Consider the following 26,867-nt stretch of genomic DNA (forward strand, 5'->3'; position numbering starts at 1 on the left):
GTGGTATTTTTTTCTGTTATTATAAAGCTCAGTGGGCTTGTTTGTTTGTTTGTGAAGTCCAGTAGTAGCAAGTACTATTTGATTTGGAGCTAAGTACATATGTGCTAGATGAACTGAAGTTGCCGATTTAATTTCTTATCATGCCCAGAGCAAAATGACATTGCGGAATCTTTCAGACTCAGCCAAATACAGTTTGAATATCCCTTGTCAAAAATGTTTGGGACCAGAAGTGTTTGGGATTATTGTTTGGATTTCTGAATACTTGTATTTGCATATACGTACATAATGAGATATCTTGGTGATGGAACTCAAGTCTACACATAAAGGTCACTCACCTTATAGTCAGCCTGAAACTAATTTTATATACAATTTTAAAAATTAATTTGTGCATGATTTAAAGTTTTTGAACACTGACTCATTAGAAAGTGAAGGTGTCACTGTCTCAACCACTCTTGTGAACTAGCTTTGGATTTGGGAATATTTTAGATTTCAGAATTCCAGATAAGGGATGGTCAACCTAGGTAGTAAATTCCACACGTGTGAGTCAGCACAGGTGTGGTATTATTGTATTGCTGGGGATTGACATGTTGGTTTATGACTCCTCGCTTGTTTTGGAACAACACACCAGGAACCCTGATTTGGATGATATCTTAAGCCTTGCTGATTTGTTTAGTCATTGTATAGGCAGTCCCTGAGTTGCAAACATTAGACTTACAAACAACCCCTAGGTAAGAATGCGAGTTAGACTACAGGAAGTGAGAGAAATCCTATGAAGGGAAAGTCAATCCTGAAAGCATTATCATGGGGAAAACATGTCTTCACTGAAGTTTTGTCACCAATCGTTGTTTCCACAACAAGTCACATTTCTTAAAATCCAATTATCACAGGGAGAGAAAGTGAGGTGAAATTTTCTGAGCAGGGGCACAGACAGCAAAACAAATACCACAGGGGTGTTCATCCTTGCCTATGCTATCTAAAGCTTTTATATATATATATATATATATATATATATATATATATATAGAGAGAGAGAGAGAGAGAGAGAGAGAGAGAGAGAGAGAGAGAGTCTGGAGTTATACTTAAAAATTATACCTGTTCCAACTTACATACAAATTCAACTTTAGAACAAATCTGCCCACCCAATTTTGTTTGTAGCTTGGTGACTGCCTGCATTGTCAGGTGTACATCAACACACAAATTCCTGCATTCTTTCAAGCTAATAATTTGTGTTAATATAGAATTATATGCTCCCTGATTGCAGGATACAGAACATTATAATTTTTGTGCATCACAATTGTTTTGTGCAATAAAAGATCCTGTAGCTGATTGTGTACACCCAGCACAGTGAGGAAGACTGTGCTTATCAAGTTCTTGTGGGATGGAAGAAAATGCACTGTGGAGAATCCAAGCCTTATTTGTCCATTAGCTAAAAACCAGCATATGATAGTGGTCACTCTTGTGTATCTAGTAATTGTATGGATTGTCCTATTGCTTGGAACCAATTTGAAGTATAATTTCTTTAGTCACAGAAATTATTATTGTAATTCTCCCTTAATTCTATGCGGATGACACCCAACTCTACTACTCTTTTCCACCAAAATCCAAGGAAGCCCCTCGGGTACTGGACCAGTGTCTGGCCGCTGTATTGGCCTGGATGAGGGCGAACAAGCTGAGACTTAATCCTGACAAGACAGAGGTCCTCCAGGTCAGTCGTACGGCTGATCGGGGTATTGGGTGGCAACCTGTGCTTGATGGGGTTGCACTCCCCCTGAAGGCGCAGGTCCGCAGCTTGGGGGTCCTCCTGGATTCAGGGCTGACTCTGGAGGCCCAGGTGTCGGCTGTGTTCGGGAGGGCCTTTGCACAATTAAAACTTGTGCGCCAGCTGCGACCATACCTCGAGAAGTCAGATCTGACCATGGTGGTCCATGCCTTAGTTACCTCTAGACTGGATTATTGCAATGCGCTCTATGTGGGGCTGCCTTTGAAGATGGCCCGGAAATTACAATTAGTACAATGCTCGGCAGCCAGGTTTCTAACTGGAGCAAATTACAGGGCGCGTTCAATGCCTCTGTTTAAGGAGCTCCATTGGCTGCCGTTTATTTTCTGAACCCAATTCAAGGTGCAGGTTCTTACCTACAAAGCCCTAAATGGTTTGGGACCCACCTACCTTAGAGTCCGCATTTCCCCCTATGAACCCGCACAATCTCTTCGCTCATCAGGGGAGTCCCTCCTCTCGCTTCCACCGCCCTCGCAGTCGCGGTTGGTGGGGACGAGGGAGAGGGCCTTCTCCGTCGTGGCCCCCCTCCGTCGTGGCCCCCCGGCTTTGGAACTCGCTCCCCAGGGATATCAGGCAGGCCCCCACCCTCCTCTCCTTCCGGAAGAGCCTGAAAACCTGGCTCTTCCAAAAGGCCTTTGATGATTGATCCTTGTAGGTTTTGATTTGTCTGCTTATTTGATAATAGACCCATTGGTTATGCCTTCTCAGTATTATATTTAGCACTTTATTGACTATGTCAGCTGTGTAACTACCTCTCCCTGACTTTGACATATTTTGCACTTTGGCCCAGATCCGTGAATTCATCTCTTGTTTTAACATTTTATTCTGTATTTTGACCTTTTATGACTGTTTTTATTGTTGTCGATGTTTTATTGTTGAGTAATTTGCTTTATTGTTTTGCTTCTGCTTTTATATTGTTGTGTCTGGGCAAGGCCCCATGTAAGCCGCCCCAAGTCCCTTTGGGGGGATGGGGCGGGGTATAAGAATAAAGTTATTATTATTATTATTATTATTATTATTATTATTATTATTATTTCCATTAAAATAACTTTATTGCAATGCATTAATTGGTGTAATCATTCAAAACTACGAAAATGATTGTTTTTTATAAAGGTATCACATTATTGTAATGTAACTTGGAAATCGTATGAATGTGAAAGGGCAGCAATTTTTTAAAGCAGTTGCTTAATTTTGTTTTAATTTTTCACCTTTAGGTTCCTACAGTATTGCCTGTGACAAATTCAACTAAGGAAATTGGAGACTGCTGTCCCTTCAGTACTGACCACAACAATGAGAAGTCATTTAAGGTTGCTTTAACTTGACATTTTGTGCTTTATTCTAGTTCAAATGTTCGTCACAAGATTATCAGATCAGATGGTAAACACATTTTTGCTGGATGTTTTTTCTTTCTTTCCCAATTAATAAGCATACCTCTGAAAGTAACGGGTGAGGTAACAGATTATATTGTGTAATAGGGATCAAGCCTAGCAACACTTAATACATTTCCCAGAACTTGTGCATAAATTTAGTTGAGCTGTTTTCATTTTTACAACTTAAGTGTGATATTTCTGAAGCAAGTTTGCTTCCATGAGAATAATTTGTATGTATCTATTAGGACTGTTGTCATATTTAACATGACTGCCTAACTGTGTTGTAATATAGCCTTTAACAGTTTTTCAGCTATTTACTCAGAAGAGCATGCTGAAATGTTAGCTGCATTTGTTAAATATTGTAACTTGGATAAATAAAGCTATTATGGTAAAATGTATTTATATGTACATTGACTATCATTTGGATTTTCAGTGTAATTTATTTATAAAGCTTTTACTGAACGAGCTTATGGAATTTTACAGTAAAGCTTGTTTTAGTAATACAATACAATTATTTGTGAAGTGATAGTATCTATAAGAAGAGTATTTCTTCTATCAGAAAGGTATCTGAACCCACACTATTTCTTTTACAGATACTGCAGAAGGTGTTAATGTAAGTTATGCTAATACGTGAAACAGATGTTTGAAGTCTGCGTCATATATAACAAAATGGCTTGGTAAGAAAAGTGAACAAGTTGGTTCTTTTTTGTGATTCTGAATAATTTCTTAATTTGAAAAATGAACTTTATTTAAGAAAAGAAGGGTTTGTGGCAATATAAGTGACTGACATATTATTCATATTCCTTCCTTTCTTCAATTTACTTGACAGCTTTTCCCAAAAATTTATTAGAAATGTTTATACCTACCCAATTAAGTATTATGAAAAAGCAAGCACATTATGCATGATACATCAGGCACTGCATATATTTTGTATTCATATTTGAATAAAACACTTGAGCAGATCAGTAGAATTCCGTTGTTTTATCCCTTTCATGGTACGTTCAAATGCAGGTTTTTTGGGGGAGGGGTTGGTGAGGAAGTTAGGCTGAAGAAGCAGTCCAGTGTGTGAAGCTGTAGGGATGGTCCCAAATCTAGTTTTGGTGGCTTAATGGGTGTCTTTCCCAGTGCCAGTAATGGCCTATCTCTAAGGGTGCTGTGATTCAAAACCAAGTGCTTCACTGATGTTCCCCTTTGCTCATTTATGTAAAGTATGCTGAAATTGTGGTTCTATACCTTTGATTCTTCATGTTTTTTGTATCCCTAATAATGAATGCAGGGTTTCTGAGAGTCCTAATAACGACAATAACAACAACAACAATAATGATAACAACAACACTTTATTTATAACCCGTTCTCTGTCCCCGAAGGAACTCAGTCCAGTTTCCAATGCGTAACAAAAATGGCAAACATTCAATGCCCAAAACAGACAAACAAGTAGAGTTAAAAACAAGAAATAAAATAATCTCAACATAACATCAAACTAACAAAAAATTAACCAAGAATTAAGCTAAATAAACATAATATAACACAAGAAGTCATACAAATTAAATACATTAAAAGCATGAGATAGTATACAACATCCAGCGGGCTGTGGTAGGTGTCCGATATCAAGGTGACACCTACCTCCTCTCTGTAAAATAGATTAAATAAATAGGTCTTTAAAAGCTTTTTAAAAGAGAGGAGAGAGAGGGCCATATTTAGTTCTTTAGGGAGGGAGTTCCAGAGGTGTGGAGCGGCCACAGAGAATGCCCCCTCTCTCGTTCCCACCAACCATGCTTGCGACATGGGTGGGACCAAGAGCTGGGCCTCCTCCGCATATGGATGATGACAAATGGTGAAAACCACATTTGTTGAACAGGAAAGCAACTTTTTAAAAACTTTACCAACTTTGAGTGCTATCAATATGTGACGATGTATTTCCGTTTCTTTTTGTTTCAGGACTTTGTGATCCTTATGTGATAACACTTACCAAGTTTTCATTCTACAAAGATGGATACAATGAAATTAAAGCATCATATTAATCCATTCCTCCTTTACATTATAAACTTTGTGATCTGGCTGTACACAGTCATAACGTTTATTCCATGGTATTTATTTTCTGGATCAAGACATGTCATTGCGAAGTCAAAGCAAATCAAAGCTAAACCTGTACACAATAAGCCAGGAAATCCATATAGATCAGTGAACAGTTTGCATTGTTTAGCATCTGTATTATATCCTGGGTGTGATACACTTGACAAAGCTTTCAGGTATGCTAGGAGTAAATTTAAGGACAAACCACTTCTGGGAACACGGGAAATCTTAAAGGAGGAAGATGAAATTCAGCCATCTGGAAAAGTTTTTAAGAAGGTATGTTACTTTTCTGTTTCTGAAATTACGTATTAAAATAATGGGGATATGAAGTGAATACTGGGGTCAGGAGGTGGTATTTGCCCCCACAAGTCCCTGGGGGAAATAAATTTTATCCACCCCCCCCCCCCCAAAAAAAGCTAGCAATTTTCATTTGGCTGCTTTTTTTTTTTTTGCTAATACAAACCTTCCTTCAAAAGAAAAAATAGCTACAGCATGAAGTCTAATTATTGTTTTTATCTGGAGGAAGATCTTTGAAAAGGTCACGGAGGAATATTCCCAAACTTGGCAAAATGGACAGTAGTGCCCAAACAGAACAATTTCCTTTTTTTATAAAAAAAAATTAGCCACCCTTCTGTGTTGGGGGTTGGGGAAGCCTGGGGAAGCTGAATGTGACACCCACCCTTGGCTCACTGTCTTATTTTTATATTAATTGAAGATTTTAAACAATGGTTGGTAAAATTTGCCCTTGGGACCACATGTGGTTTTGTGGCTGATTTCCCCCAACTCATTCCTCAAACTCCCCCAGATTGTGCTTTCTGTTACAAAAAGGGTGAATTGTAGAGATGTGTGTGATATTTGTTGCATTTTTTTCATTTGTGTTAGATGGCATGAAATGGAAAGCCCCCCCCCCAAAAAAAACAACAAAAAACAAAACAAAAACAAAAATGCTATCAAAACGAAAGGCATGCAGGAGCCAGTATTGGCTCCAAGCCTGCTTTTCCGATTGATCGGCTGCAGGCCCTGCGAGGCCTGGGTGCGTAGACCCAAAGCCTGCACTCGTAGGCCCAAAGCTCCCAGGTCTACTTGTGCAGGCTTCGGGCCTACGCACCCGGGCCTTGACGGGCCTGTAGTCGATTGCCGAGTAAGGAATGCTCCTTACTCTGTAATTGGCAGTAGGCCCTGCGAGGCCCGGGTTCCTAGTCCCAAAGCCTGCATCCATAGGCCTGGGCACCCGCTCTTATGGGTGCAGGCTTTGGGCCTAGGCACCCGGGCCTCGCAGGGCCTCCAGCCGAGTGCCTGAGACCCGGGTGCCTAGGCCCAAAACCTGTCCCCATATGCCCGAGTGATTTGGATTGAAAGAAGACAAAACATAACAAATGTCTGGCTTCCTGATTTCGGGAGGTCAGACGAAAACGGAACAGGGCCCCAGCAAAAGCTGGACCACGAAACGGGACAAGGTAAGTTCCGAATGCACACCAGTAGTAAATTGGCTCTCCTAGAGGAATTCAGAAATGGCAAATCACAATTCAAACAGGCTGTCAGCTCTGCCCTTCCTTTTGTAATTTTTTTAAAAAATGCCCATTCACTTCTGATTTTCATGTTAATTTTACACATTTTTGGCAAATTTTGCAGTCTTGGAGGATCCCAAGGCAGACAGTTTGTCTATGGACCTTGCCAAGAAATCCATCTTGGATCTTCAGGGTTGTAGGCATTCATTGTGTAGGTAATAAATAAAATAGAAAATAGCCTGTTATGTGGTCTTACAGAAAACTATTTTAGGGTTGGCATTTGAGATGCTTTGTCTCTCCTAGGGTAGCTTGTATATCAAATGAAAGATTCATAAAACTCCATATCAGAATATTCTCACAAGTTATACATGAGTCATAGTTTATCATAATTAACATTTAGTTGCAGTAGCATCAATATAAAATATAACATTATACTCAGTAGCATTATTTAGATTGAGAAATTGGAAAGTTTCTTCAGTACATCTTAAATAAAATTTACTGCTATATACCAGTTATTATCTTTTGACTTCTCTGTTTCTCCGTGTCTCTGTTAACCAGCAGTCCCGTTAATTTTTGTCAAGCAAAATACATTTGGGGGAGAGGGCTATTGGGAAAAATGGGAGTCCCTAAGGCCACTTGGGAACCTCCGGTGGTGCAGTGTGTTAAAGCACTTGAGCTGCTGAACTTGCAGACCAAAAGGTCCCAGATTCAAATCCGGGGAGCGGAGTGAGCGCCCACTGTCAGCTCCAGCTTCTGCCAACCTAACAGTTCGAAAACATGCAAATGTGAGTAGATCAATAGGTCAACGCCGGCTCTTCGGCTTAGAAATGGAGATGCGCACCAACCCCCAGAGTTGGACACAACTGGACTTAACGTCAGGGGAAATCTTTACCTTTACCTTAAGGCCACTTGTTCATACCAACTGTTTTTTTTCTGTTCTGAAAATGTGGACTGTGAATTTCTGCTGTTTTATAAATCTCTATGGATGTATTTCATTTGGCATGATATCAGGCAAAAGCTCCCTCTCTCCCCCTCTTGCTCCCTCCCCATGCAAGAAGAATTGTGGGAAAGGGTGGCTCAGGGAATGGTGAGCAAAGGTAAATATTGGCTGGCTCATGAGCAGTGCCAAAATTTGTTGATATGAGTGCATGTGATTCATGTCCTAGTTGGCCCAAAGTGTTATTGAAAACAAGTTGTTACTGCTTGCAAACTGGGTTTTTGTGCAGATTAGGATTTTATCTACTTAGTAAGTTTCTTTTCTAGGGATAATTAGTGGAATGAATGTTCAGTACTAGAGAGATTTAGGCTATTCTGTTATGTAAGTTATTAAACTACTAGACAGCTGAGAAATGCAGAAACAGAGCTGCTTATTTTTCTTTCTTATAAGGAAAAAAGCGGTGTTAGTGAGAATGACATGATTAAAGGCTTTCAAAGCTTATCCACTGGAGGGCCTTTTGAAAGTCCTCTGCATCGTTTTTTGATTTGTGGATGCTTTATACCATTTGATACCTAAAAGTGGAGTCCAGGTAAAGGGACTGTGGGAGGTGTAGTCTAAAAGATCAAGAGGGCTGATCACTCAGGCATGATAGCTTCTAGAAAACAGAAATTTCCTAGAGTTTGTGGGAAAAAAACCTTTTTGCAAACTCTGAATAAAGCTCAAACTATAGCTGGCAAGAAAGTTTCCTTAATTTAAGTTTGAGTAGGGTCGGGGGCGGGAGGAGTGCTGCATTTCATTGTGTCCCTTACTAACTCTGAGCTGATTTTCCCCCTTTTCTGCAGTTATATATCAGTCATTTAATATCTGCACTCTAGAATAATTGTGAATAAGTTCCACTTCTATCCAGTGGAAACCTGGCTTCCATAGTGTGATGAGGTACTTTGAATTACCTGCTTCGGAATCCTAGTTCATAGCCGCTTTGAGTCTCCTTGTGGAGAGAAAAAGTAGGAATAATAATAATAATATCTCTGGCACAGCATTCTGAGTCCTCATCAGACTACAAATCTCAGGTTCCTGTAGAAAGGAGACATTATGTTTGTGACTGCATAATGTTGAGTCGCTCTTGAAGATTTTAGAGATCTGATTTTGGACTCCACATGCCCAGTCTGATCCAAAGGTGATGGGTTCGGAGGTTGGACTTTTTCTTCATTATGTTTTATCCTCTCCGCTCCGTAAAAACATAGCAGAAAGATTACAAAAATTGGTACATCCACTGCTAGTGATTTAAATATCATCAGTCTCCTTTTCCTGAGGGCAATGTACTCCAAAACCTGCAAGGGACAGGGTATACAATTAAAATGTGAATTTAGATAAGCCTTTAGAGAAAAATTGTTATAGTAAGCACATTTATTTCTGTTCTTTTTTGTTCCATAAGATGGCAGTATTAGATATGTAAAGCTGCTCCAGGCCAATTTTAGGCTTTCAAGATTTTTTTTGAAGGATTTGAAGGTTTGTAAACAGGAACCAAATCCAAAGACTGATTCATCGGGACAAACCAGTTTCTACTTCACTGTGTGAGAAATACTCAAGAACTGGGATTGTCTTACAATTCCCCTCATCCCTAGAAAGCATAATCAGTAGAGAAAGATGATGGAATTGGTAGTTCCACAATATTTGTTTGGCCACAGTTGCTTATCACTACTCTAGAATGACTTGTATTATACAAGAGGAGAATGTTCAACACCATATTTTGTCAGTAAAACATACTTATTGAATAGTATTTTCATTGATTGAGCAATCATAAATCCTACTTAAGAAGGTGGAAGACTCTGCCACTGGATCTGTCATACATGCTTCAACTATCATGTCTTGTTTTGGAAGGGAGCTAGAGTAGATAACCCTTGGACTAAATTCCAGCTGTTTAGTTCTGTGTTGTACAACAAATAATCCAGTGATGACAGACTAAAGACAATCTTCTGGCCACCCCTGGGAGAATGTGTTTTCATTTTATGTTATAAAACCAGATTAGATTTAGTTTTTAAAACCTTACCTTTATTTAAGAACCAGATGTGCCTCTACACCTTACATTATTTGTTTATGAACAACAAGAACTTTGAAAAACAAGGACTCTAAAATTGATATACCTTTTTGGATGTGAAATATAAAACTGTTTAGCATGTCCATATGAGATAGCTACCTTTCAGTTTCGTGCTGGAAAAATAGAATCAGATATATAAATCTTCATGAAGATCTGTGAAAATCATATACGTATCTGCTCAAGAGTTAAATCCCATTGATTTCAGGATGGACTTTACTTGTGGAATTACAGCTTGTGTGTGTATAGAATTACTCCGAAATGATGTTCATTTTGTAAAACATGCAATGAGTAATTTTAAATTATGTGTTGCTCCTGTAAATTGAAATTCTCATAAGAGGATTATACCACACTGGATGGAGTACAGACAGTCCCCACATTGTGAACAAGATTGGGTCTTTAGGTTTGTTCTTAAGTTGAATTTGTTTTTAAGTCAGAACAAGTACATTTTAAAAGTGTAACTCCAGCCTCTATATACATACAGTAGAGTCTCACTAATCCAAGCCTCACTAATCCAAGCCTCTGGATAATCCAAGCCATTTTTGTAGTCAATGTTTTCAATATATCATGATATTTTGGTGCTAAATTCATAAATACAGTAATTACAACAGAACATTACTGCATATTGAACTACTTTTTCTGTCAAATTTGTTGTAAAACATGATGTTTTGGTGCTTAACTTGTAAAATCATAACCTAATTTGATGTTTAATAGGCTTTTCCTTAATCCCTCCTTATTATCCAACATATTCGCTTATCCAAGCTTCTGCTGGCCCGTTTAGCTTGGATAAGTGAGACTCTACTGTGTGTGTGTGTGTGTGTGTGTGTGTGTATATCTTTTAGCTTTGGATAACAAGGGGAAGGACGAACACCCCTGTGGCGTTTGATTTGCTTTCTGTGCCCCTGTTCAGAAGATTTCACCTCACTTTCTGTGATAATTGGATTTTGAGAATAATTTTGTCTCACCCTCGTCTTAACTGGGCTGAGACAACAGTTGTTTGTAAGTCAGATGTTTGTTATTCGAGGACTGCCTGTACAATCTTTGTAGGTTCGTATATGCCACCTGGTTATTTATTTCTGTTGTTGCGAAAGGAGCTCCCACAAGAGGGCAGCATTGGTGTTTTTATGCTTGCTTTTGTTAAAAGCTTAAGATTTTTGCCTATGGGAATCTCTATATGACAGTCTTCAGTGTGTAACTAGACATCAAAATTCTCTATTTCTCCCACCTGAAGAGTCTTTTCCTTTTAAGGCTGCACTTGTAATATAAACAATGTGATTGTATGATGATCTTCAGTGGCAACCATAGGAGAGGGAATGAGGGTCAATGCCTATGGGTTGATGCAAAGATTATGTCTCTGCATTGCTAAGCAGGCAACCCTCAATCTAGATCAGGCATGGGCAAACTTCGGCCCTCCAGGTGTTTTAGATTTCAACTCCCACAATTCCTGACAGCCTAGTGGAGGGTCCAAGTTTGCCCATTCCTGATCTTAGCAGCAAGACCACCGTGATTCTGGGTAATAATAGCTTCAGCCCATTGACAAAGTGACAAATTGGCCAGCATTACTGAGTTACTGTTAATTATATCTGTGTAGCTCCTCCAGATAGTGTATGTAGTTTTCATATTTTGTGAATGAAATAAGTTCAACTTAAATTGAATTGGGGTTACAAGAAACCATTCTCGTGTTTTTGTTGTTACTTGTTTTTCATTACTGCATTATTTATTTATATACGTTATTGTCCACATGCATTTTGCACAAAGCTAGCTTCTTTTCTCAGACCACCAAAATCTAAATTTTGATGGACAAAAGCAACATGGGGAGGGAAAGGAAGGAGTGGCACAGGAAAGATATGTAGACAAAGGCCGAGTTTCTGAGTTTCTTTCTTAATCTTCATTTTTTAAAATTAGGTAATCCGTGGAAACTACAACTGGCTCACATATGATGATGTTTTCAACAAAGCTAGACAATTTGGTGATGGATTAATCGTGTTGGGCCAGCTACCAAAGACAAACATTGCCATCTTCTGTGAAACTAGAGCGGAATGGATGATTGTTGCCCAGGCTTGCTTCATGAACAACTTTCAGCGTAAGTCCACCCCCCCCCCCCCCCCCCGCAGACAATATCAGTCTTTTCTCTACTCCTTCTAAACACAGTGTTAAGTTTTCACAATCACTTTCATGTGGCAAACTCTGGATTTGGAAGGTTCTTGGTCTTCTAAGATGCCCCTACTCCCATAATACTTTGGTGATTCCTCATTAGATACTTCATCCAAATTAACTTTTTTCTTCACTTTCTTTTTATGGAGCACTTGCATGATATTAAAAAAAATTCTTTAGTATTTTTCCATGCTTCTTTCATCTGTTTTGAGACCCCAGGAAAATGGCTTTATTGAAACAAGCAGAGGAGACACATAATTTCAGCTTGTTTATATTCCTGCGGTGCAGCTAGTCTGTCTCTTTTGTGGGATGTTTGTTTTGACACATGCCATGGCATTTTAAATGGTTGAACCATATCATGGTGCTTGTTTAATTCCATACATTGCCTTTCTAGTTACTACAATATTTTTTAAAGTTCTAATAATATGAGTTTTCATCCTCATTTTAGAAATAGTGACTGGTTGTAGTGATCTGGAAATCTCACTCTCCTACAACCTCTTTAAAATTTAGTTCCCTCCAGTTGTGAGTAAGTTTAGACATCCTTAATGTATAGGTGGGTTTTTAACACTTGCCCAATACCTTTGATTGATAGTGTTGACAACTGTTTATCTGGAAGAACTCTATATTGGGAGAAGCAGGAGGTGCCATATTTATCTGAATAAATCAATTATGTGGAGAAATCCTTATTGGCCACTATTCTGAGCATAACTTTCTAGGCAGCATGTGCCATTGAATGGAATAGATCAGACTTCTCAGTGAATTTTAGGATCTTTCTCATAGTTTTTCTCAGTTTCAACTCAGTAATGACCACCTGTTTATCCCTTTGACATCATGGTAGAACATTACAAAATTGAAAGAGGGATAAAGATCATAGGAGGTGCTGTGTGGAACCGTTACAGTTTCACTTCCTGCAAGAGAATTGTTTCATTAGTGGCAAATGAGATTTGTGAGGAAACCCCCTTGGTGACAGGCAGTGAAGGATAACATCTGTATGAGGCTGAGCAAGCCTTATCAAAAACTTCTTATGTCCTTATACATATCTGATAGTTAATAGAAACAGTTAAGCAATCAATTGCATGCAGACAGTGAAATTCATATGGGAGTGAAAGTGTTCTAGTTAGAGTAGTTTTGCCCAACTTTATGTTACAGTTTGAGACAGAAATTTCTAAAAACTCGGAACAAAGAAATTTAAGACAAGCATAATAGGATAGTATAATATGAGAAATTATTATAGTTCGTCTTGCATTTCCTTTTGCTCAAAGTATGCAGAATGGAAGCAATATCCCTGAAGTCCATACACTTAACCACAAAAGTGAAAGAGTTTTCCAAAATCACATGGGATGGGGAAGTTCAAAATCATGCTGCTTATACTCAAACTTTTGGGCATTACCCAAATAGTTCTTAGGTTACTACTTTGTGTGTACACACCCTCAGTCTCTTTGAATTCACAGTTAATTCAGGCTTTGAATAACACAATGTGTAATTTCCCCAGGTCCTTATGCAAAGACCTGTACACTTATCGATGTATGTTTAACTGTCATGCTGACACTTTAATGTCCCAATTTACCAATTCTTGAATGCAATAAGAGAATAATGAATGAACGAATCCTTATTTCAGTGACTGATCAGATAAAAAAACATAAAAACAATTCCAATATTAAATACTGTAATAATACAGCACTATTCTAAATATAACAGGAGGATGTATGCTGGCTCTGTTTGTAAATACCCGCCTGCCCATCCACCCAACTGCCCCTCAAAATGGTTTCCATAGGTTAGAGAATCTTGGAAGATACAGCAAGGTTGAAATGGAGTCTTGAGTTCAAAAGGTATTGGAATAATTGTACACAACAGATTAACACAGAAACAATCACACAACAGTCACAGGCACGCAGTCTTTGGTAAAGGGAAATCTTGCAATTCTTGCCAGAGAACATAACACATAGGATCATGCTATAAAGGATTTATTCAAGAAAGAACTACATCTCCCCCAACCCACCTTGTATGCAGTACAGTGCTACTACAATGGTATTGTTTCTATATTGTTGGACAGAAAGGGGGATCAGTGGCAATATATTCAGTAATTCTCCTTTAGCTGAATATACTGCAAAGGCAGGAACATCTCAGGGACTGCTAGCGGGGTGGGGGTTCACTGTTTAATTTTTACTTTCATTCTATGAACTGGTTCATAGATCAGTGCTCTAGGAACCGAGTTTATTTGTCTTTTTCAGACAAAATGGGGATCAATTGTCTGAGCATTTACATTTTCCTATGTTAATACAGTATGTAGCTTTATGACTTGCTTTGTATTTACATATATGTTCTCCCATTTTCCATATTTGCTCTTGCCTTTGACTTAACAGTCTTGTGGAATGAATGCTGCTTCAAATATGCCATGATATTTAACACACATTATAATTTTTTTATTTCCATAGTATTTTCATTATCTACCATAGTATTTTCATTATTTCCATAGTATTTTCATTGTCCATCGCTGTGCCCTTTCTTTTCAGTGAACCTGGAATAAAGAGCTTAGAGTGGGGAGCAGGCTTGGTTAGGGAGATGTGCGTGCATAATTATAAGACTCTTTTCCAGTTAACCTAAAGTGCTTTTCTTCATGAAATATTGTAAAGATGACTGCTGGAAAAGTCTGAATGATATCAGTAGACAGTCATAGAATGGTTCTGTGCTGTTTGTGTTAATCATAATAATCAAATAGGCAAAAAAAAATTAAAACCAGAAATATTCAGAAGCTGATTTAGTTTTAATCTCTCATCTCTGCAAAACTTTTGCAAGAGAAGGTTTCAATTTTTAATATGAAAATGTAGTAATACATTGAAACATCTGGTGTAGGGAAGACTGTATTTGCGCCCAACCCAGTGGGGAAGGAATGGAGATAGTGGGGATTTAACAGAACGTCTCAAGTTTCTGAGACGTGCTTCGGCTCACAGCATGACACAACGTTTAGTGATCTCAAATGAATGAACTTGGCTGACTTATTTGCTGGCAGATGCTAATATTGTTGTTCACTTTTCACGTAGTCGCTTCTCAAAGTTTGAGTTAGCTAATAAAATGTGGTTAATTAAATTTTGTTTAATTATGTAAGGAGCCATTGTTTCTGTTGCATTGCTTGGCAAGTAGTGATCTGCTTATGTTCATTATTTATTATTATTAAATTTACTATGCTTAAAAAAGCATTAATTCCTAATTTTATGTAGTTTATTTTTCCCATCTATATATAAATCCACAAAACTAGTTCTGCATTTTTAATTTTAGTGTTATTCCTCCTGATTGATGGGACAGTTTTTCATGTGTAAAATATCAATTTGAGTCACTGGAGATAAGGGATTACTGTGTCTAATAAATGGGGATAATAGTGCAGTATGTATCTTTGCTTTCTTTCTTCTTGAATTAATGTACCATCTCTCTTTTTGTATCTCTTTGGAATTAGAAAGTAAATACTCTATGAATTTGACTTCACCATAGGAATCACCTTTGAACACAGATTTTGTTTCTTGTTTTGGATTACTGCTAATAAGTAACAAATATACTCCTGTTAACTCTTATGTTAACAGGCATTGTCCCCTGTTAATTGAGTTTCTGGGAAAGCTTTATTTGCCAGTGTCGCGCGCGCCTCACGGCGCGCGCGAAAAGGCACCTTTACTAACTATCCTTTGCAGTACATACAGGAAACAAAGCAACATAAACAAATACACAAAGACGTGGTTTGTTGCAGTCTGCACATAAAGTGCGTGCATATTACTTAACTGTACAAAGATCCCACTTGGCCACCACGCTCACCAAGAGATGCAACAAAAGCAAAACATTCCCATCACATGCACCAGCTGTGGCATGTTCCGCTTTTTCACACAAAAACTAGACAACTACATCTGCTCCAAATGCAAACAGATGACTCTGATGGAGCAGAGGATCCAACAGCTCGAGCACCGTATTAAGACCCTTAAGGACATTCAGGCACTCGAGCTCTTCTTGGACACTGCACAACACGCTGCTGTAGATCAGCAGCCTGCATCACACCAACACCACCAAGACCATGATCAGGAACCTTATGGGGAGATCAACTCAAAGGTAGACAACCCTCAGGCTTGGAAGGAGGTCACCCATAGAAGGAGACGCAGGACCAGGCAGCCTCCACAGAACTCCTCTGCTCAGCTGCATTTACACAACAGATTTGAAATTCTTACATCATTAACATACAATCAGGAAACACATCTTGTGGAGGACCACAGTTTCTTAGATACCACTCAGTGGACCATCCTGGATCAATGCGCAGGGGATAGCCCTGACAGGGACAGTGCATCACCACAGTCACACTTATGTAATCACGCAAATGCTCCATCCCCAATCATAGACCAGGAGCAACAGGAACATCCTTGGGAGAGTAATGGGCTCTCGGATGTATCTCAATGGATTGTCATTGATGAATGCACTGGGGATGTTGAGGAGGAGGACAACACTTTACACCTACATGATTCACTTCAACAGGAACACTCTTCAGGGGACATACACACTGTCTTGCACAAAAGGGACCCTGTCAATCCTCAAAGGAAACAGGTCTTGGTAGTAGGTGACTCCCTCCTTAGAGGAACGGAAGCCATCATTTCCAGACCGGATGGGATGGCTCGAGAAACATGCTGCCTCCCGGGGGCAAAAATACACCATATCACTCAGAGGCTCAGCAGGCTCCTAAAGCCCCATCACCCTCCCCACCTTATGTTGATTCATGTAGGTACCAATGACACCGCTAGGCATACTTTTCAAAAGATCACAAATGATTTTCGAGCTCTGGGAACAAAGCTAAAACTGTATAATGTACATGTGATCTTTTCATCCCTCCTCCCCGTTGTAGGACATGGCTCTACAAGGGCCGGAAAAATAGTACAGGTCAATAACTGGCTCAGAAAATGGTGTCAAGAGGAGCATTTTGGCTTCCTTGACCATGGTCTACTCTTCCAAGAGGATGGACTACTGGCAAGCGATGGGGTGCATCTCACACAAGTAGGAAAACATCTTTTTGCACACAGACTCACAAACCTCATCAGGCGCACTTTAAACTAAATCCACTGGGGGAGGGGAACAACAGCCTGGCGAACACTATATTACCCACGACCACAGGGAACCGCCGTAAGGCTAAACGGAGGGCTGCACAAACACAGCAAGGACCAAGTACAGAGAGCACAATAATCCCAAATAAACAGTTCGAGGGGAGGTCACAGGGGCTTACATGTCTTTACACTAATGCTCAGAGCATGGGAAATAAGCAAGACGAACTCCAACTCCTAGCACAGCACCACACATACGATGTCATAGGCATCACTGAAACCTGGTGGGATGACTCCCATCACTGGAATTTAACCATTGAGGGCTATAACCTCTTTCACAGAAATAGAACAAAGGGGAGAGGAGGGGGAGTAGCTTTATATGTCAAAAACAGTTACGTTGCAGAAGAAATGCAAGACTGTAATCCGGGAAACCAGCTTGAAAGCATCTGGATAAGAATCAAGGGAACCGGGACTCAAAAAGATCTTGTCGTGGGTGTCTACTACAGACCTCCGAGTCAGGATGAAGGACTTGATGAAGCCTTCTGTCAACAGCTGACCAAACAGGCACAAAGAAGAGATATAGTAGTCATGGGCGATTTCAATTATCCCGATATCTGCTGGAAAACAAACTCAGCCAAGAGTACAAAGTCCAACAAATTCCTCACTTGCCTTGCAGATAATTTTATGGTCCAGAAGGTAGAAGAGGCAACAAGGGGATCAGCAACTCTTGATCTAATCTTAACAAATGTGGAAGACCTGATCAATACAGTTGAAGTGGTTGGATCCTTAGGGGCAAGTGACCATGTGCTCCTGCAGTTTGCAATACAAAGGAATGCTGAAACTAAGACAAGTCAAACACGCATTCTGGACTTTAAGAGAGCTGACTTCCAAAAAATGAAGGAATTACTGAGCGGCATTCCATGGACGCCGATATTAAAAAACAAGGGAGTTAAGGATGGATGGGAGTTTTTCAAAAGTGAAATACTCAAGGCGCAAATGCAAACAGTGCCAACAAAGAAGAAAAATAAGACAAGTGCAAAGAAGCCAGAATGGATGTCCAAAGAACTTCTAACTGAGCTAAAGCTCAAAAGTGACATGCACAAGAAGTGGAAAAGGGGAGAAATCACCAAAGAAGAATTCAAACGTATAGCCAACTCCTGTAGGGAAAAGGTTCGCAAGGCTAAAGCGCAAAATGAGCTCAGGCTTGCCAGGGACATAAAAAACAACAAAAAAGGTTTTTTTGCTTATGTTGGTAGAAAAAGGAAGAAAAAGGAGGCGATAGGGCCACTGCAAGGAGTAGATGGGGTGATGGTGACAGGGGATAGGGAAAAGGCAGAACTGCTTAATGCCTTCTTTGCCTCGGTCTTCTCACAAAAAGAAAGCCATCTTCAACCTCAGCAACATGGAATGGACGAAGGATTGGGGGAAATCCAACCCCAAATAGGGAAACAAGTTGTCCAGGAACACCTGGCCACTCTAAACGAATTCAAGTCCCCAGGGCCAGATCAGCTACATCCAAGAGTATTGAAGGAACTAGCGGAAGTTATTTCAGAACCACTGGCAATCATCTTCGAGAGTTCTTGGAGAACAGGAGAAGTCCCAGCAGATTGGAGGAGGGCGAATGTGGTCCCTATCTTCAAGAAGGGAAAAAAGAACGACCCAAACAATTACCGTCCGGTCAGCCTCACATCAATACCAGGCAAGATTCTGGAAAAGATCATTAAGGAAGTGGTCTGCAAACACTTAGAAACAAATGCGGTCATTGCTAATAGTCAACACGGATTTACCAAAAACAAGTCATGCCAGACTAATCTGATCTCTTTTTTCGATAGAGTTACGAGTTGGGTCGATACAGGGAATGCCGTGGATGTAGCATATCTAGATTTCAGTAAGGCCTTCGACAAAGTCCCCCACGACCTTCTGGCAAACAAACTAGTAAAATGTGGGCTAGACAAAACTACGGTTAGGTGGATCTGTAATTGGCTAAGCGAACGAACCCAAAGGGTGCTCACCAATGCGTCGTCTTCATCATGGAAAGAAGTGACAAGTGGAGTGCCGCAGGGCTCCGTCCTGGGCCCGGTTCTGTTCAACATCTTTATTAACGACTTAGACGAAGGGTTAGAAGGCACGATCATCAAGTTTGCAGATGACACCAAACTCGGAGGGATAGCTAACACTCCAGAAGACAGGAGCAGAATTCAAAACGATCTTGACAGACTAGAGAGATGGGCCGAAACTAACAAAATGAAGTTCAACAGGGACAAATGCAAGATACTTCACTTCGGCAGAAAAAATGGAAATCAAAGATACAGAATGGGGGACGCCTGGCTTGACAGCAGTGTGTGCGAAAAAGATCTTGGAGTCCTCGTGGACAACAAGTTAAACATGAGCCTACAATGTGATGCGGCAGCTAAAAAAGCCAATGGGATTTTGGCCTGCATCAATAGGGGAATAACGTCTAGATCCAGGGAAGTCATGCTCCCCCTCTATTCTGCCTTGGTCAGACCACACCTGGAATACTGTGTCCAGTTTTGGGCACCGCAGATGAAGGGAGATGCTGACAAGCTGGAAAGCGTCCAGAGGAGGGCAACTAAAATGATTAAGGGTCTGGAGAACAAGCCCTATGAGGAGAGGCTTAAAGAGCTGGGCATGTTTAGCCTGCAGAAGAGAAGGCTGAGAGGAGACATGATAGCCATGTACAAATATGTGAGGGGAAGTCATAGGGAGGAGGGAGCAAGCTTATTTTCTGCTGCCCTGCAGACTAGGACACGGAACAATGGCTTCAAACTACAGGAAAGGAGATTCCACCTGAACATCAGGAAGAACTTCCTCACTGTGAGGGCTGTTCGGCAGTGGAACTCTCTCCCCCGGGCCGTGGTGGAGGCTCCTTCTTTGGAGGCTTTTAAGCAGAGGCTGGATGGCCATCTGTCGGGGGTGCTTTGAATGCGATTTCCTGCTTCTTAGCGGGGGGTTGGACTAGATGGCCCTTGAGGTCTCTTCCAACTCTACTATTCTATGATTCTATGATTCTATGTTATTGATTATACTGTCGATATTTTAATTAAATTGTATGTGTGCATGCGAAAGCATTATGCACAATGTTATCTTGGCAAGCCGTAGCTCACCTTGTCCATGACATCAATGTAAACTAGGCAAGTTTTTTGAGTTTGTGTACTGCTGGAATGTTTCTCATTTTATGCATCCATCCCCACTGTCACTACATGCTCTGTAGGTGAATAATATCAATTCTTGTTCAAGAGATTGCATTTTTTTGTCTTCCACAGCTTGCTGAGAGTTGGCTAGGAGAAATCGTAATGTTTATATAATAGGGGTCATTGGATTAAGCACAGAGAGCACATGGGAACTAAATGAAGACAGTCTTTTGTACTTTGCTCCCACCAAATCAAAGAAAACAATGTACATGTATATTTGCTTTGCAACAGCTTAGAATTGTCGTCCTTATGAAATAGCCTCCCACCTAAAAAAAAAAAAAAAAAAAGATCACAGTTCACACAGATTAGTTTTTGAGTAAAAGGAAAATAGTTTTGTTGATGTTGAACTAATGATACCCAAGAACTGTTTTTCTTCTAATAGAGTAATTATCTAATCACATGTAGCTAAGAGTGCCTAATGACCTGTTAACTATAGGGTCTAAAGGTAAAGGCAAAGGTTTTCCCCTGACATTAAGTCTAGTCGTGTCTGTCTCTGGGGGGTTGGTGCTCATCTCAATTTCTAAGCCAGAAGAACCGCATGGTCCATAGACATCTCCAAGGTGCCTAATAACCTATTGACTATAGGGTCTAGTATCTGAATATTAGCAGAATTGGGAGGGGGGTTATTGACTAGAATTCCCAGAATGCCCCAGCCACTTTGGCCACTTTCTGAAAATCAGACTCTGAGAAGGATTTTCTCCCAAGCTCTCCTTTTAGTTCTCAATGCCTCAGAAGAAATACTTCAGAATTCATTAGCAAGTGGAAGAAAATTCATCTTTCCTTAGTATGTATGAACCAAGATCTCAAGGATAGTTATAGTTACTTGGAAGTAAGAGATATTACACATATTTTGCAAGCTCAAGTGGAAAGTACTGGAAACTGCCTCATTGTGATGACATTTTCCTGACTGTTGCACATTGTCTTTCTAGTAGAGAGAATTCCCAAGCCACTAGTGTGCTTTCTGGGAACTGGCTGGCACTGTTATGGAAAGCCTCCATGCCTGTTGCCAGATGCTGAGATTGCTGAGGTACAGCTCACAGCTGTAGAGGCAGTAAGTTATTAAGAAAAAGTTACTTCCTAGCAGTTTTGACTTTATAAGCAGGATGTGTGAAGTCAAATTAGACTCATATTGTCATAATGGGGCAAAAATGCACCATTTTATGCTGGCAGATTGTAAGACAAGGACAGGGAACCAGTGGCCATCTAGATCAGTGATCCCCAAACTCTAGTCATCCAAATGTTTTAGACTTCAGCTCACAAAAGCCTTAGCTACATTGGCCAATTTTCAGGGAGTCTAGGAGCTGAAGTCCAAAACATCTGGATGACCAGAGTTTAGGAAAAACTGATCTCAATGTTATTGATCTCAGGTTCCCACCACCACTAATATCATGATCAGTAGTCAGGATTTGTGAACTGTAGGCCTGAATGGTTTTGAGTTATGGTCCATTTCCTATTTGCAAAAAGATTTGATGAAAGGCCAGTTGGAAGAAAAGAGATAGTTTGCATATTGTGCTATTCTGGATTTCCTTTTCTGCCAGAAAAATAATTGTTCCACCATGCCTGTGAGTGTTAAATAACTATGAAGATACAAAGAATAGCTGAACTCAAAGATGCAGTTGATGAATCTGGCCAGATCATTACAACTTGTTTAGTAACTATTATTCCTCTTTATTTGGACAAAAAGTGAATGGAGCCCCAGTGGCGAGGTGTGTTAAAGCACTGAGCTGCTGAACTTGCAGACTGAAAGGTCCCAGATTCAAATCCCAGGAGCGGAGTGAGTGCCTGCTGTTGCTCCAGCTTCTGTCAACCTAGCAGTTCGAAAACATGGCAATGTGAGTAGATCAATAGGTACCGCTCTGGCGGGAAGGTAAAGGCGCTCCATGTAGTCATGCCGGCCACATGACCTTGGAGGTGTCTACGGACAACACCGGCTCTTCGGCTTAGAAATGGAGATGAGCACCAACCCCCAGAGTCAGACATGACTGGACTTAACATCATGGGAAACCTTGACCTTTACCAATTCATTCTTCATTACCTTATATACTCATGTATAAGTTAATCTCATGTATATATAGAGGGCAGGTTTGTGGGCCAAAAATATGGATTTTGATATTATCTGTGGATAAATTTAGGATCATTCTGCAGAGAAGGGAAAGTACCAATGGCTGTTGCCCTCATTTCTCCATCCCAGGTATCCAAAAAGGCCAGAAGCCACATTACAAAGGAGAGAGTAGAGGGGGCTGATGCTTATTTTAGTTACTCCCAGGATGGACAAGGTGTTGACTTTCACTAAGGAATTATTCCTTTTTTGATAAGAGCTGAGGCACAATAGTTACATTGACCTGTGGATAAGTTGACCTAGGTTTGGGGATTAGTTTTTTGACTAAAATTTCTAGTTTTATACGTTATATAGGATAATTAATTTTAAAAAACTGATATGAAGTGGGAAACCAGTAGCTGATATTTAAGTCCTTTTTCATTGTCTCCTTTGCTGAGCAATGCTTTCCATTCCTACTATAAAATTAAAGTGGGAGTATTCCGAATTCAAATTAGTATGCACTTGCATTAGTATACAAGTAGGAAGGAGTAGGAATTCTGTAGAATATGAAGAAGCAGAACCACAGTTTTTTGAGGGGATGGCTACAAATGCACAAGCATAATCTACTTCTAGTTTTGTTTTACAAAATTCCAGTGTTGACTTTGAAACAGCGAAGTATAACAATCTTTTAATTTCCCCCCTAGTTGTTACACTGTATGCTACCCTAGGAGGCCCTGCAATAGTGCACGGACTAAATGAAACTGAGGTGACAACTATTGTTACTAGCAAAGAACTGATGGAGACAAAATTGAAGGTAAGTCATAGATAAATTGGTTGTCTGTATACAGTTTGTTTCTTTAGTATTATGAAGAAAATGCCATACACATGAAGTATATTTTTTAAAATTTTGCTTCTTTTTGTTGATCTATAATTAGCTCTAGAAGTAATTTGAATATCCTAATAAAATAACACGAAAGACTGGGGTCTTGTTCGTTGGCTGAAATGCATACCTTTTGTGTCCACTTGTTTCTCTTTTTTTTTGCCTTGGTGTATTTTTCTGCACACCCAGACAGTATTCTCTTCACACAGTTGTGTCTTTCTATGCTGTACATGTTTCCTTAACTGCTTATCATCCTTGCCTTCATCAGTTTCTAATCCCAACTCTTTTTATCTGTCTCTTTTTAAAAACCTTTTATAGCTTCTTCTGAACTAATATATTAGATCGTTATGTTTTAAAAGACAGAGCTAGAAAGATCTTTTAAAACTACCATATATACTCGAGTATAAGCTGACCTGAATATAAGCCAAGGCACCTAATTTTACCACAAAAAAACTGGGAAAACATTGACTTCAGTATAAGCTGAGAGTGGTAAATTTCAGAAATAAAAATAGATACCAATAAAATTACATTAATTGAGGCATCAGTAGGTAAAATGTTTTTGAATATTTACATAAAGCTCAAATTTAAGATAAAACTGTCCAACTCTGATCAAATCATTATTCCCATCTTCTTCAATGTAAATGTGCTTATATATCCTTTTAATAATAATAAAGCAAAATAATACATGTAATAATAATAATAATAATAAATACAGGAAAATAATACATGTAATAATAAATAGAGTAAAATAATAAATGCAATAATAATAATAATTATAATATCAGAGTGAAATAATAAATGTATTAATAATAATAAAAATAGAGTAAAATAAATGTAATAGTAGCAACAATAATAGAGAAAAATAATAAATATAATAATACCAATAATAATAGAGAAAAAGTAATAAATATATATTCTCAAGTATAAGCTGACCCAAATATAAGCCAACCAGGACCCTCACCCGAGTATAAGCCGAGGGGGGCTTTTTCAGTCTTAAAAAAAGTGCTGAAAAACTAGGCTTATACCCAAGTATATACAGTATATATCTATTTTGTGTCCTGCAGAGTATTGCTTCTCAGGTTCCTCTACTCCGGCATATTATTACTGTGGATGGTAAACCAGCATCATGGCCAGAATTCCCAAAGGGTGTAATTGTTCACACTATGACATCCGTTCAAGCAATGGGAGAGAAAGTAGGAAATGGTATGTATAATTCTCTATTTGTTCATACTTTTGTGATTAGGATAAAGAAAGACATTTTGGAAAACAAAAAGGCATTATAATGCTTGAAGGTTTTTGGTGCATCTTACATGATAGCATATGCTAGATATGTCAATAACTGTCATGGAGCTCCCAGATGGCGTAGTGGACTAAGTGACTTGAAGGTTGGGTTGCTGACCTGAAAGCTGCCAGGCTCGAATCCCACCCGGGGAGAGTGCAGATGAGCTCCCTCTATCAGCTCCAGCTCCATGTGGGGACATGAGAGAAACCTCCCACAAGGCTGATAATAACATCTAAAACATCCGGGCGTCCCCTGGGCAACGTCCTTGCAGATGGCCAATTCTCTCACTCCAGAAGCGACTCAAGTTGCTCCTGACACGAAAAAAAGTAACTGTCATAGGTGCTAGAAGCATTTGGATCTGTAGATTGTCATGTTTTCTGTTGCTATTCTTTTTGAAGTTCTCCATTGTAATTTTCCTCCACAAATGTGAAAGGTCTGTCACAAAAATTCTGATTTAGTGTACAGTTTTATGACTAAGACATAAGAAAGTAAAGCAGATTTTTTACTTCTTGGCATGTGTTACAAAAGCTCCAATTGCATACTTTCTACATGTGTCAGTTCAGTTGTCACACTTTGCTGTGTTTGCCATAGACAAAACAAAAAATAATGTTTATATTGCAGCTTGAAAAGGTTATATTGAACTTAGTGAAAGCTTTGACAGTACAGATTGAACATCTCATCCAAAAATCTGAAATACACCAAAATTGTCCACATGGGTGATTGAGATAGTGGAGAGCGACTAATTAAGAAATAAAGTGAAGTGAAGATAGTGACACCTTTGCTTTCTGGTGATACATGCACATTTTTCATTTTCAACATTACTAAAATATTGTAAAAATATTTGTAAGGCTACGTGTATAAGGTGCATATAAAACATAGGCTCCAAATAAGTCATACAGTGGAGGTCGTATCCTTCATTCTAACTAGATGGGAAAGAAGCTCTAAAAGAAGATGAAGGAGGGCAGCAACCAAAAACAAGGTTTCTAGCTCAGCTTCCATTCTTCACAAGATGCTGTTTCCTTCTTGAATAATAGAGTAATCTTCTCACGATTTAGAATCTGTTTAATTGCCTTTATGTTTCTTTTTAAAGTATCTATCAACAAACAGAAGTTGAAAGCACTACCGTCAGACATTGCTGTAATTATGTATACCAGTGGTTCTACAGGAATTCCAAAAGGTGTTATGATCTCTCATTGCAACCTTATTTCTGGTATAACTGGGATGGCTGAAAGGATACCTAATCTGGGGTAAGTATCAAATGCACTCTTGAATAGTGTGTACATTTCTGTACATTTCCAGAATCACTAAAATATTATTTCGTGTAGTATTACTAAAGAGATACACTTGGGAGGGTTGCACGTTTACTTTTACCAAGCATTTGGTATATAACAGAAAATGAGCTGTTTAGCTCTTCCCTAAAAGCCGACATCCTAACATGTGTGAATAAATAGGACTAACATATATAGTCTAGTGTTTTATTTAAATCTGGCACTTCTTAAGATATCTGAAGATATTTGATGATGCTTTTTTAAATAAATCTGCCAGGGACCAGTACCATATATGTGCCCTTTAGGTTTCAGGTATACACTGTCATCAATCCACTTTGAGTAGCACTGCTTTAGGTTTGTAAGTTTTGTACAGATTATGGAGTTATTTTGCAACCCTGGCAAAAATTCTGTAAAGTACAATTTTTCTGAGTTTAATTTGCCTGATCCACCATTCTCTAGAATGACAATAGCTGGAAACCCGAAATCATGGCATGGGAGTGAGGGATGGACAAGCTTTTAAATGACATTTTACTATCCCTTGATGCAGGCAAAATGTTCTGAGATTGAAGAAGAACTTGGTTTGTTTCTACTGTTAGTTTGGGAAGAGAGTGCTGGGAAGCCCCCTTTCTGTGCTCAGGATACTTGAGAAGCTTCAGTAGCCCCCCTACTTGAAATGCAAAGAAAAACAATCCTTTCAAGTTTTTAAAACTAGTTTTAAAGGGAAAATTGGATTTTCTGCAAAACAAGGTGTAGAATCCATGGTCTACAAAAATGTCATTGAAGGCCACATGTTGCTTGAATGTCACTTGATTTCTACCTCTGTGGTAAAGGTGCCAATAAAATGCATAATATCATTTACAAGTGTGGAGGAAGGCAGACTGTAGTCATGGAAAATTGGGGGAAGTGACACCCAGTTCTACAGATGACTTCAAAACTGGAAGCCATCAATATGTAGCACCAATGTTTTGTAAACTATGGTAATATGGCATAATTATAAATTTGTTGGGGCAAGATCATGGTGCTCCAATTCTGGCAGTGCATTGATACCATATGACACAAAGTATATCATCATTCTTTTTACAGAGATAAGGATGTTTACATTGGCTATTTACCTCTTGCTCATGTTCTGGAATTAAGTGCCGAACTTGTTTGTTTGTCCCATGGATGCCGCATTGGTTACTCTTCACCACAGACTTTAGGTGATCAGGTG

The 26,867-nt window shown here is 39.3% G+C and overlaps 1 protein-coding gene across 5 annotated transcripts in view; it reads left to right on the forward strand.

The window, feature by feature from the left end:
* Nucleotides 1-26,867, forward strand: part of acsl3 (acyl-CoA synthetase long chain family member 3) — a 63,033-nt gene that overhangs the window by 16,186 nt on the left and 19,980 nt on the right. For 3 of the 5 annotated variants that reach the window (XM_062976574.1, XM_062976577.1, XM_062976576.1), the window contains exons 2-9: nt 2,992-3,084; nt 3,741-3,824; nt 5,086-5,496; nt 11,666-11,843; nt 22,932-23,041; nt 24,172-24,310; nt 25,480-25,636; nt 26,741-26,864. In XM_062976574.1, coding sequence (XP_062832644.1) covers nt 5,137-5,496; nt 11,666-11,843; nt 22,932-23,041; nt 24,172-24,310; nt 25,480-25,636; nt 26,741-26,864 — 1,068 coding nt within the window. In that variant the 5' untranslated portion in view covers nt 2,992-3,084; nt 3,741-3,824; nt 5,086-5,136. Of the gene's footprint in view, nt 1-2,991; nt 3,155-3,740; nt 3,825-5,085; nt 5,497-11,665; nt 11,844-22,931; nt 23,042-24,171; nt 24,311-25,479; nt 25,637-26,740; nt 26,865-26,867 lie in introns of all 5 variants that reach the window. The other 2 variants (XM_062976575.1, XM_062976578.1) reach the window with 1 other exon arrangement.

The sequence above is a fragment of the Anolis carolinensis genome, chromosome 3 (assembly GCF_035594765.1).
Source record: "Anolis carolinensis isolate JA03-04 chromosome 3, rAnoCar3.1.pri, whole genome shotgun sequence".
In the NCBI taxonomy this organism is placed as follows: domain Eukaryota; kingdom Metazoa; phylum Chordata; class Lepidosauria; order Squamata; family Dactyloidae; genus Anolis; species Anolis carolinensis.